Consider the following 13,196-nt stretch of genomic DNA (forward strand, 5'->3'; position numbering starts at 1 on the left):
GGAGTCCCTGTGCTGGAGAATTGGGGCAAGCTCAGTATGCAGACCCAGGAATGTGGCCTTGAGCATCTGAGAGTTCTGCAACCATTGCAAGTCATCCCAAGCCTGCATTACATGATCCCAGTAGTCAGTGCTTGTTTCTTGGCCCCAGAAAAAGCTGGCTTTTGCATCTACAGCTGTTCTGTGAATGCCAGCAACCTTGAATTGGGTCAGAAGCAGCATGTTCTCAGTTTCATTCAATGGGTGATAGCAGAGAATAAATGAATCAAAGAGGTGGATCTCGTAGCTACAGGATGTAATATCCAACCCCCAATTTTTATCCAAGTGTCCCCCTGTCATAAATAGATAGTTAAGTGTTAATAGAACAGAAGTACTTCATGTCTCTTTTGCCTGTAAAGGGTTAACAAGATCAGTGAGCCTGGCTGTCACCTGACCAGAGGACCAAACGGGGACAGGATACTTTCAAATCTTGAGAGAGGGAAGTTTTTGTGTGTGCTGTTAGTTTTTGGTTGTTGTTCTCTCTGGGGGCTCAGAGGGACCACACGTGCAACCAGGTTTCTCTCCAATCTCTCCAATACAGGCTCTTATAAGTTCAGAATAGTGAGTACAAGGTAGATAAGGTGAGTTAGGCTTATGTTTGTTTTCTTTATTTGCAGATGTGTATTTGGCTGGGAGGAGTTCAAATTTGTATTTTGCTGAAAGGATTTTAATTTGTACTTGTCTACTTAGGCTGGGAGGGTATTCCCAGTGTCTATACCTGAAAGACCCTGTAACATATTCCATCTTAAATTTACAAAGAGAAATTTTACCATTTTTTCTTTCTTTAATTAAAAGCTTTTCTTGTTTAAGAACCTGATCGTTTTTTTTATTCTGGTGAGACCCCAGGGGACTGAGTCTGGAGCCACCAGGGAATTGGTGGGGAGAAAGGAGGGAAGGGGGAGAGAAAGATTATTTTCTCTCTGTGTTAGGATTACTTTCTCTCTCAGGGAGAGTCTGGGAGGGGGAGAGAGAAGGAGGGGGAAGGTGGATTTTCCTCTCTGTTTCAAGATTCAAGGAGTTTGAATCACAGTGATCTTCCAGGGTAACCCAGGGAGGGGAAGCCTGGGAGAGGCAATGGTGAGGGAAAGGGTTTACTTTCCCTGTGTTAAGATCCAGAGGGTCTGGGTTTTGGGGGTCCCTGGACAAGGTTTTGGGGGGACCAGAGTGTACCAGGCACTGGAATTCCTGGTTGGTGGCCACGCTACAAGTACTAAGCTGCTAATTAAGCTTAGAGGAATTAATGCTGGTACCCCATCTTTTGGACGCTAAGGATCAGAGTGGGGAATTATATCATGACACCCCCCTGTGAACTGTAACCTAGCATTACACTCTGAGTAGCAGAGGATTACGCCCTCAATCAGCGTCCTGTGCAATTGTAAAAGCAAGAAAAAAAAGGGGTCAGAATGAAGCGTGGTGTTTGTGTCAATGTAAACTTAAGAATAACACTCTTCTGATTTGATATCCATAACTGCCATGAAAGCTCCTTGGGGTATACCCTTGGACAAGTGATCTTGGATTCCATACTATGAAAATATGAAGCATTAACAACAAAAATCTTTGGATTACTATTACTTTTTGGTAAAGTATCAAATCAAATATTTCAAATCAGACATCACAAGACTGTCAAAAATGTGTACAGTACCTTTACAATTAGCTATGAAAAAACTATGCACAAATACCCCCAGAAAATGTATGTGCTTGGAGATTTTTACTAGACTCATTATTTATATATACCAAATACAAGAAACGGGCTTAATTTAAGTGTTATTTTTCCCCCCTAAGCCTCATTAGCTTAATTATGTAAATGGTCATTTATTAAAAACTACAATGGAAAGAACCGAAAGATAAATAAAACTGCATTTACGTCTAATGCAAAATGTGATTTCCTGTCTGGTAGATGCTAGTAGGAGATAGGAATATATTACCCATATGTCACTGAATAAATAATACCACGTCAGTTCAACACCTGCACTGACATCCTGATTCTTTTGGATGTAATGAAGGCATGGACTATTTTTCTGGAAAACTCTTAAAGCTTGAGCCTTAAACATTTAAGAGGTCTTAACTGAGATAATGTCTTTCCCTTTGAAATGAAATGGCAGCTGAGGTGAACTTGGACTTTAATGAGTGGTAACTGGAGGCAGGATATGTTGAATGTGGGACCCTTAGAACTCATTCTTTCATGTGGCAATAGAGCTCTAGTTGCTTAGTTATAAGGCAGTGCAAAGACCCAGCTCTTTTTATTTTTTAAAAGGAGTGCATGTGTAAGAAAGAGAGAGAAACTGAAAAACAGATGGGGAAGATTGAAAAAGATGTATATTTCCACATGCAAGGTGTTTTTGTATGCATCAAAGCCTTACACAACGTAGAAACACTAATTTTATGTTAGTAACAATACTGTCAAATGACAGGTGAAGTATTTCAAATATGAAATAAGAGATGATCTCAAATGAGCTGTGTAATTGGCCTTATATTGAGAGAGGTGTTTATATACAATTATTTGTATACAATTATATACAATAACAATTTGGAAAGGCCATAGATAGGGAACCATATTTCCCCATACAGAAAAAGGGACACTGAGTAAGTGTCGATGCCTGAGCCACACTATGTGTTGCCGCTCACCTCGAGTTGACATCACAGATGTCAAGACTTTTTTGACAAAAATGGACATTTGTCCTGTTTGCTCTTGTCCAAATGTTCCTCTTAGGGCAAGATCAAATGGGACAAACGCCCAGTTTTGTGAAAAAAAGTCATGATGTCCGAGACAGAGCTTAAAAAGGAGACTGTCCTGGCCAAACCTGGACGTATAATCACCCTAGCCATAGATGAAATTAGCATTTCTACATATTAAATACACTATCTCCATAAAAGGAGATCACGCCAAATCATAACTGAAGGCACTGTTTGAAGAGTAGAGAAACACAAAGATGAATTCAAAACAAACAGTAATAGGTGTTAAGAAGATACGCCCTAGGTGAGTGTTAATTATTAGGTTCATTGTAAGTGGAAGCCTAGGTACAGTTATTTAATAAAAGAGCATGTTAAGAGCCTTAATAGTGAGTGTTAAATGTAACAGGCTTCAGTTTCAAGCGCTGCCAATCACCTAATTTTCTGGAGGATCTGTAATTACTCATACACATTTATAACCAAAAACATTTCTAACTACACAAAAAAGTGTACTGTGATGACTGTAATTCTTCAATATGCAGAATGATTTTTTTTTAAGATGACTGACAATTATTGATACATTGTGTCAAACATACAGGATGATGTTTTACATTAAAATATTCAAAAGTATGCATATATAAGGAATTTTCAGAAACAAAATGCAAAGAAAATACTTTTTTAAAAAAGATGACTAAAACTAGATAACCTTATCCAAAAAAAAAAATGTTGTAACACAATTACTGTACTGTATGTGTGTGAGCATGCTGTCTAGATTTATGTTGAAATAACACCCTAACTTTGGTGCAAACAGGGGCGGCTCCAGGCACCAGCGTGGCAAGCACGTGCCTGGGGCAGCATGCTCTGGGGGGTGGCCTGATGGTCTCCATGAGGGTGGCAGTCAGGCAGCCTTCGGCGGCATTTCTGTGGGAAGTCCGCCAGTCCTGCAGCTTCGGCGGTGGGTACGCCAAAGGCGTTGAACGGCAGATCTCCCACAGAACCACTGCCTAATCCATGTGACCTCCTGCAGAAAAGCCGCCGAAGGCTGCCTGACTGCCATGCTTGGGGCGGCAAAAATCATAGAGCTGCACCTGGGTGCAAATATTTATAAATGAAGTACTCCCTGTTGGACAATATCTGAGAAGTATTTGAAAAAACACATTCAGTACAAATATTATACCCCTGTAAATGATATCAATAGTTACTGAAACCATTAGTTTACTGATTTGCTGCAAATACATAAATTAGCACAATTGCTTTTTCAAGTCCATAACATCAACGTGATAACTTCTCCACTCTACTGTGTTATGACTTAGGAAAACCCAAGCAAAATTAAAGCTTTACTTACTGCTCTGAAAGATAATCAATGAAGCAAGAGGCCTTTTTAATACCAGCTCTAGTGAGACAGCATTGTTGAATGCTGAATACAGTAATGAAAGCCGAACAACTTTTATAGAAAAGAATTATCCGTAGCACCCAAGACAACTGAATAAAACATTTAACTTGGGGGTACGTAGAAAATAAAGCCATGAAGGCCTGTACCTTGTGCTGGCAATACTTGGTGATTCTGCGCCAAGCCTACATCTTTCTAGCTGACTGGCAACGATTTGCCTTTCCACCTCCAGCTCTCTGGTGAGTCTTTGAAACTGGAGCTCCTGTGATTTAAAAATAAAAAAAATAAGGCATTTAGAGTTAAAAGTACTTAGTGTACATCAACACTGAAACACTAATCATTATACATGAAAATTTTGCCGTGGTGTGACTCTTAATTAGCTGAAATAATCTATAATCACAATAATACACACAGTGTGATTTTACAGCTCTTTAATATTTGTAGTATCTTTTGGTTTAATCTTTTCTATTAAAAAGAGAAAGAAAAGATGCTCAGGTCTGCTTCTATCTATACCATGATTTCAACTCTTTCAATATCTTGCCCTGCTTCAGCACTTTAACAAATTGTGGTTTACAATACACCTTCCTCAGCGGTGTCTGTAACTGACACATATCGCACAATACTACAACTTGTTCTCAACTGTAAAGCTTTAAAACATCAACTACAGATGCTCCTCGGGTTAAAAAAACCTGACTTATGGAAATCTGCATTTACGGGAAAAGTTTCGTAAGCTTTTTTTTGGGGGGTGGGTGGGTGGGGTTGCGTAATTGACAGAGATACGTTCCAGACTTACGCAAAATTCGACTTACGCAAGGTATTCCGGAACGCTTGAGTAAGTTGGGGAGCGAATGTACAGTACATGGTGATTTTTGCACTAAAAATCTCAAATACATTAATTATTGTACAGTTTCCAGGTTGACAGAAATATGTTGCAGAGACAGTCTTTCACCTTTGAAAGCTATAAAAAAAGCACTTTAATTCTAGACAAAGTCTTGTTATAATTCTCTGCCATATAAGCATCATCCCTCCCCACTATCAAAAATGCAGTCATTTGTAATGTAGTGCTAACAAGGGATATTAAAAGCTGAAGAGATTTTCTATAGAAATGATACTCTGCAATCTGCACTATATCAAGGGAAACAAACCATATTATAGGAAGAGACATTTTATTTGTATTTAGACAGCTTTGTAAGCAAGCAAAGGGGCTCCATCTGAGCAATTGTACAGAATTTGCAATTTAAATTCCATATCCATTATGCATTCTTTAAATACTGAAATACTGTTTTAAATAGTGTTCAAGAATGCAAGTCAGACTATATAGGTATTTTTAAAAAGTTAATCATCAAATAACTGTAGCTCTTTGAATGTATTTCATAGCGTCAGACTATATATGAGTTTCATACCTTGCTATGTGACCACAGATTTATTTGAATAGTGGTTGGTAGTTATGCAGGATGGGCATAAATACACTTCCCCACTAACAGTCCCGAAGTGCCTCTCTACTATTTGAGGCCCCATTTCTAGCTGGGCTCTTAGGCAGAAGGGAAGAGAAAGGGTCAGTCCAGTTCTATGGAGGTAATATATTTCAAGAAAAAGCATTATTATTGGGAAAACAAAAACAAAAGCTACTCATCTTCTTATAACTGTTGTTCTTCGAGATGTGTTGTGTATGTCCATTAAACTGCAGGTGAGTTGGCATCTCATGCCCAGGTGCTGGAAAGTTTTCCCTAGCAGTACCCATAGGCCCCACTCACACCCCAGGAACAGGTATGTTGAGTGGAGGGTGCAAAGGGGAGGATCACTAACTCCCTTCAGTTCCTTCACTCTGGAAAGCTGATGATAGCATCCAAGGCATTGATGAAGGAGGGTGGTTGGACATATGGACATATGCAGCATCTCAAAGAACAACAGTTACAAGAAAGTGAGTAGCCATTTTGATTCTTTGAGTGCATGCATATGTCTACTAGACAGTAGGTGACTCCCAAGCAATTATCCTAGGTGTTAGAGCTCTGAGTGTCATCAGAAGAGGGTCTGTAGGGTCTTCTTACATTTGTGTCTTTTCTTGAGGCAGTAAACATTGCATGACTGGTGAATGTAGTATAGAAGATGATGTCGCTGCCCTGCAGATGTCTACAGTAGCCACATGTGTCACAGATGCTGCTGAGGTTGAATGTGCCTGGTTGAGGGTGCTGTTATCTTTTCAGGAGGTGCTACACCTCTGGCAGCATAACTTAGTGACGCAGCTGCGTATGAAACAAGCACTGGGAAGAAACCTCAAAGGACTTTGTCCTATCCAAGTAAACAGCCAAAGCTCAACACACATCCAGAGCGTTCATTCATCCTTGTGAACACGCAGGTTTGGAAAGAAAGCCAGTAAGTATATAGACTGATTCAGACAGAAATCAGGTATCACCTAAACCAAACTGTATCTTTGTAGAAATGGTGTAAAGCAGGTAAGTGACAAGTGCATTTAGTGACAAGTCTGCTGTACCTCTCCCAAACACTGAGGTGACAGCTACTAACACCACTACCTTCACTGAGAGATACAGAAGAGAGCAGGAAGCTAAAGTTTCAAAAGGAGTATCAATAAGAGCAGACAACACTAAATTCAAATCCCAAGTTGGTTCTAGATCCCAGATAGGTGGGAACAATCTACTGAGACCTGTCAAAAACCTGGTCAGGATAGGGTTCATAAAAACAGTTCTAACTTGGATTCAAGGGTAGAAATGCTAAGATATCAGCGAGATGAACCCTAAATGAGCTGAGGACTTGACCTGACTCCTTAAAATGCAAGAGGTAGTCCAGAATTGTTTCAATTTTAGTCTGAGTCAGGGACACATTATGGGAGACTGCCAAAATGGATTAGTGCTTCCACTTACTCAGGTAAGAAGCTCTTGTGAAAGAATTTCTGCTACTAAGGAGAACATTCTGGACTGCCACTGAGAAGTGTGCATCCTCTGCATTTAACCACTGATAAACTATGCTGTGAGATGCAATACTTGAGGATTCAGGTGCAACACCTGCCCATCTTTCTGAGTGATGAGATCTATAGTTAGTGGAAACAGCAAGGGTTCTCAGGTAGACAGCTTGCATAGTTGGAGTACAAAGGCTACCTGGGCCAGGCTGGAGCTATAAAGATCCATCTGCCTCCACCTCATTTCAGCTTGAGAATGACACTAGGAATCAGGAGTACTGGTAAATATACATACAAAAAGTCCTTTCTCCACAGAAGCTGGAAAATGTCTGAGATTGGCCCAGAGCTGTGACCTTGCCTGGAATTGAACCAGGGACACTTCCTGTTCTGCTGAGCTGCAAACAGATCCACCATTGGAAACTCCCTATGAAGAATATCAAATCAAGAAGTGCTGGGCTGAGACCCCACCTTGTGAAGGACTTGCACAGGCAATCCGCTAGGCCATTTTAAACACCCAGCAAGTGAGATGCCCTGCAACTGACCGAGCTCTATTATTACATTCCACAGTTTGACTGCCTTCTCGCAGAGGCTGTTTGACCTGGCACTTCTTTTACATGAACAAACAAGCACCGCTTTGGTATTGTTGGTCACAGAATGGACAGTGTTGCCTTGAACACTGGGAGGGAGGTTGGAACTGCTGAAACACACAGAATATTGCACACAACTCAAGAATATTATGTGTAACCTGGTCTCATGGACAATTCACAAACTTTGAGCCTGATGATCACCCTGATGTGCTCCTCACCCTAAGGCTGAAGTGTCCATTACCAAAGTCATAGAAGGGAAGAAAGGTGGAGAGAAGGGAATTCCCTTTCACAGGATGTCTTGGCTGGTTCTTGAGGGACACACAGAGATCCCATATAAACTGAAAACTGGAAAGAGACAGAAAGGCTCAGGCAACATTTGGGTCCAGGACCACTGCAGTGAACTTTATTCTTCGTAGAGGCGATAACATGGAGTCTGATGGACAGCAGTCTCTACATGGTGTTGGAGCGACCCTGAACTAACCAGTCATCTAGGTAAGAGTACACATGGATGTCTCTCTGGTGGAGGTAGGCTATTACCACTGCCATGTATTTGATAAAAACTGTCAGCATTGAACAAAGGCCAAAGGGCAGAACAGTGAATTGGCAATGATCTCCTATGACAAATGTCAGGAACTTCCTGTGACCAAGACAGATCACCACATGGCAGTAGGCATCTTGTAAACTGAGGGCAGTGTCCTGGATGTAGGGAAGGGATAAATCACAGCAAGGAACACCTTATGGAACTTGATTTTCTTGGTGTACTTTCTTGATTCAGGTTTCGTACGATCTAGAATGGGTCTGAGACTTTCTCTGGGTCTGGTATTGGGAATAATCTCAATAAATAGGAGGCACTTCTTCTGTAGTTCCCAAAGAATGTAGAGTCTGCTCTTATAGTACAAACTCATGAGAGGGGTGCCTGAGAGGGTCTCAGGGGCATGGGGAGATTTTAAAGAAATTGAAGGATATATCCAGATTTCACCTTGTTTGGCACCCACTTGTCTGAGGTCATGGCCTGCCATGCACGTAGGAAATTGGAAAATCTGTCTCAGAAAGGAGGGGAAGGTCCAGTAAGATCCAGAGTGGAAAGTATGCTGCCTTCATTGTAAGTGTCAAATCAACTGCTTCGAGGTCTATGGATGTCTAGATGAGGAGACTGAGGAAGCAGAAGGCAAAAATCTTCTTCTCCGAGATCTTTTCTTTCTTTTGGCCTGGTCAGCAGGATGGAAGGGGTAATATTGTTGTCCAAACTGGAAGTATACCCCCAAGACCAACCTGTACCTCATCGTGGCGGAGGGGGTGTAACATCTGAAGTAAGGTATAGCTTCAATGAGCAATCCCAAGAAGGCTTGTCAGAAATATCGTCATGGGCATTATGCAAGGTGGACAGATCCAACATGAACCCTGAAAATGATGGTTAATACAGGCAGTGTAGATGCAAGACAGCAGTTGCGCCTAGCTACCAGAGGTGAAGGAAGTCACTGAGAAAGACTCAAAGTCTTGGGTCACACAGTGTGAAGCCAGTACTGGTAGACCAGGAAAAAGTCATCCATTGGGATGAGGAGAGGTATTTCCCGGGATAGTCGTTCGCCTCTTTTTTTTTTGGACCTAGTACTCGGCACCAGTGTTAAAGCCTCTGCCTTACTTTCAGCTGTAGATGCCTTGTTAATGCCATCTACGCTCGGTGCAAACACGACAGGTTCGTGCCAAAGTCCTCCTGGGGACGCGAGTTCTCCAATGTTGGCAGGCACATCTGCAGTACATTCTGACAATGCATCCAATTGTATCCGGGATCTCCGACAGTCCACCAAAATTGCAACTTGGAATGTTGGGACTCTTTATAAAGTGGAATGATTTCATCTGTAATGCATGCAGATGTTTACGGTCGCTCTGGGCTACAGACTACTGGGGCCACTGTCCGTAGGCAGTGCCTTACAAGAAGATGTTCCAGCGAACACCGTTCTCCACGTGGCTTGTAACATCTGGGATAAAATTTCACCAACCGAGGGTTGGAGGCAGACCCCCTATTACATGGGTTTATCAAGTCTGTTCTGATGTTGGACTCTCAGGCTGTCAAGCCTTTGCAGTTGTGCAGGAATGAACTAAAAGGTGAACGAATGCTATGGCCGACTGTTTGGCTAAGCGATGATGATGAAGAAGAAGAGAAGTAGCTGGAAGTGAGGATGATATTTTGTCCTCTTCATAGTTGGAGTGTAAAGGCTCAAGGAGTTTAAAACTGCTCTAGAGTTCTTTACAGCATGCAAAGCCTCACCTGTTTTGGATAAGAACAAACCACAGCCCTTGAAGGGAAGGTCATCAGTTGTCTGCTGTACCTCTGCAGGAATCCCTGAGGACTGCAAACAGCAGGAACAGTGCATAGTCACTGCCGTAGCTATAGCCCTGGTGCAGAATTTGCAGTGTGCAAGTAAGCCTGCAGAGCTAATCGAGAGATCAGATGGCTTTCTGCAACAAGGGACTGGAACTGCTCTCTGGAGCTTTCTGGCAATTTATTTACCAACTCAGAGACTGTTTCCAAGTTAGAATAATTGTACCTGGACATTAAGGCCTGGTGAGTGGCAATTCTGGCCACGTAAATTTTCTGTAGAATAAATCTTTTTTCCAAAATGATCATACTTTTGGTATCTTTTTCTTTAGAGACAGACTTACCCCAGTCTCGATAACTCCTTTTGTTCACACTGGCCACTACTAGTGAGCCCACTGTAGCATGTAAATAAAACTGCTCAAACTCCCAAGATAGAACCTGATATTTACGCTCTATTTGGTCACAGTTGGATGGAGGAAGAGGTTTGCAGCAGTGTCCTAATAGGCTGCACAATGGCATGATTTATAGGCAAGGTTACCTTTCCTGCCATAGACAGATGCAAAATGTCAATCACTTTGTGGGTATTCTCCTCCACTAGAGGTAAGTCCTGTAATTGTAAGTCTGCAGGTTGATTGGTACCAACCATCACAAGCCTCTTACTACCAGCAGGAGAAGGTTCCCTCTTATGGATCTGCTTCACTGAGTGTAAGAAAAGGACCCAAAGCTCTGGACTCTCAATACCGTGAGACTTGAGAACCTATCTAAAGATTCTGATGAAGAATCAGAGTATTCTGAGAACCAAGGAGGTGTAGTATTGAGGAGAGTCTTTGGCAACCATGCCCTGGATCTATGCCAGGAGCACAGCACCAGAGGAAGCTGATAGTACCTGTCACAGGGTAGGCCATGTGTGGTCACAAGCAAGGAAAGAGGCTATACCACAGTTGGTTAGGTCCTGTGCTAATGATTCCTACTATGCAACAGATTAATACAGCCCAGTGGCCGGTGTCAATACAGTAACAGGTCTCTCACTTCCACATAGGCATCTGGCATTGTTGATACCAATATGTATGATTGCCCTGCCATGATCACAGAAGTCTGATCCGTCTCAGTTGAAGAAATAGTTGGTGTAGATGGCCCTTGGGAATGCCCTGGGGTCAATGGTTCTGGTCTATCAGTATAAATCAGTACTGGAACCTACATCTATCCAGAGACGTCATAGAGGACTGGAAGAAAGGTAATATTAGGCTAATATTTTAAAAGGGTAAATGGGACAACCCAGGTAATTATAGACCTATAAGCCTGACATCTATCCAGGGCAAAGTAATGGAATGGCTGATATGAGACTAGTTTAAGAAAGAATTAAAGGAAGATAATATAATTAATGCTAACCAATATGGTTTATGGAAAGTAGATCATGTCAAACTTTTTTTTCTTCTTTTAAACACAACATTGCACATTCTGTTGATTAAGGTAATAATGATGATGTAATATATTTATACTTCTGTAAGATGTGTGACATGGTATCATATGCCATTTTGATTAAGAGCTTAGAATGATACAAAAATCAGCAAGGCACATATTGAACAGACACAAAACTGGGAAACTGGTAAATAATGAAGAGGATGGATCATATATACAGAGCTATCTGGATCACTTGGTAAGCTGTGCACCAACAATGAATGTGTGTTTGAACACAGTCAAACATGAAATTATACATCTAGGAACAAAGAATGCTGAAGTAACTTATCAATAAAAGATTAAGATGGTTCACACCAAATGAGTTCTATGACTCACTGAAACAGACCATATCATGATCTCTTTGTGACCTGACAGCATGATCCTTGTTGAAGTGCCTCTTTTTCCTACTGAGAGACTGCTCGGAACTATTGCCACTAAGGAACTTGTCTACATGGCAGCTACTGCGTGGTACGCCAGGCGTGAATCTACAGCACACCAGCTTGTACAGTACCATCCTTTGTGGACATTGCTATGAGCACTGAAATGTCCTGGAGGGTGGTTTGGCTTACAACTTTGAAAACACAGTAAGCCAAGCTGCACTCTGGGATTTTCAGGGCACTATAGCAGTGTCCACATGGGACGTTACTGCACAGCAAGCTATAGATTCATTCCCCGGTTTGCCATATAGACAAACCCTAGGAATGCTGTCCCTCAGCTCTATCCTGACAACTTGGATACTTAGCTGTTGGAACCAGTTTTAATGTTTACTTACATGGTAGCCTTTATAAGAGAATGACCTTTTTCAGGAGTTTGGTATTTATTGTCAAGCTTCAGCACTGAGGGAGGCTTATTAGCCCCAATGCTTGTGCCTGGAGCACAATTTTAAGAGACTATCTCCTAGACTTATACATCATAGCCATAGGTTCAGGGCTTGAACCTAATTTTCCTACACTAGGAGACAAACTTATCAAAATGTTTGATGACAGCCCAAAAATGACAGCACATATAGTATAGATGCTTGTCTTAATTTATCTAACAATTTATGAACTATTTAATAAAATAAATAGGGTGGAGAAAGAGAGAGAGGCTTGTTCCATTATAACTCCATCTAGAGGATAAGGGGGCGATCTGTGGGACTTAAGGTATTTACACATTCAAGCCCATGGAATGTTTGCCTTCAGAGAATTGCGAGACTCCTGGCTGTCAGCTTCTGCTCAAAAAGGTTCTTTGTGAAAACGTGTGCAACTCCTACAAAGTGGCTATGCAACAACTATGTCATGAAAGAGAATTACTGAACACATCTTAAAATAAAATATTTGAAAAATTACCTTCCCATTTAACTTATTTGCCAAGTTCAGAATTCTGTTTCCTCTACAAATGCTGGTGAGAACATCAGAATCATTTGAAGACCATGAGACATCTGCATCTGCTGCAGAATATATAATCTTGACAGCCTGAGATCAGGCAAAATGTATCCCATTGGGTTCTATTTATAAAAGACGGTTACTCACCTTTGTAACTGTTGTTCTTCGAGATGTGTTGCTCACATCCATTCCAGTTAGGTGTGCGCGCCGCGCGTGCACGTTCGCCGGAAACTTTTTACCCTAGCAACTCCAGTGGGCCGGCAGGTCGCCCCCTGGAGTGGCGCCGCCATGGCGCCCAATATATATCCCTGCCGGGCCGCCCGCTCCTCAGTTCCTTCTTGCCGGCTACTCCGACAGTGGGGAAGGAGGGCGGGTGCGGAATGGATGTGAGCAACACATCTCGAAGAACAACAGTTACAAAGGTGAGTAACCGTCTTTTCTTCGAGTGATTGCTCAC

At 41.8% G+C, this 13,196-nt stretch overlaps 1 protein-coding gene across 5 annotated transcripts in view; it reads right to left on the reverse strand.

Annotated features, from left to right (window-relative positions):
* PKP4 (plakophilin 4) overlaps positions 1-13,196 on the reverse strand; it is a 215,450-nt gene that overhangs the window by 119,281 nt on the left and 82,973 nt on the right. For 3 of the 5 annotated variants that reach the window (XM_030580277.1, XM_030580276.1, XM_030580275.1), the window contains exon 3: positions 4,246-4,358. In XM_030580277.1, the coding sequence (XP_030436137.1) occupies positions 4,246-4,358 (113 nt within the window). Of the gene's footprint in view, positions 1-4,245; positions 4,359-13,196 lie in introns of those variants that run through there. The other 2 variants (XM_030580279.1, XM_030580278.1) reach the window with 1 other exon arrangement.

Source organism: Gopherus evgoodei, chromosome 11 (genome assembly GCF_007399415.2).
Source record: "Gopherus evgoodei ecotype Sinaloan lineage chromosome 11, rGopEvg1_v1.p, whole genome shotgun sequence".
Classification (NCBI taxonomy): Eukaryota; Metazoa; Chordata; order Testudines; family Testudinidae; genus Gopherus; species Gopherus evgoodei.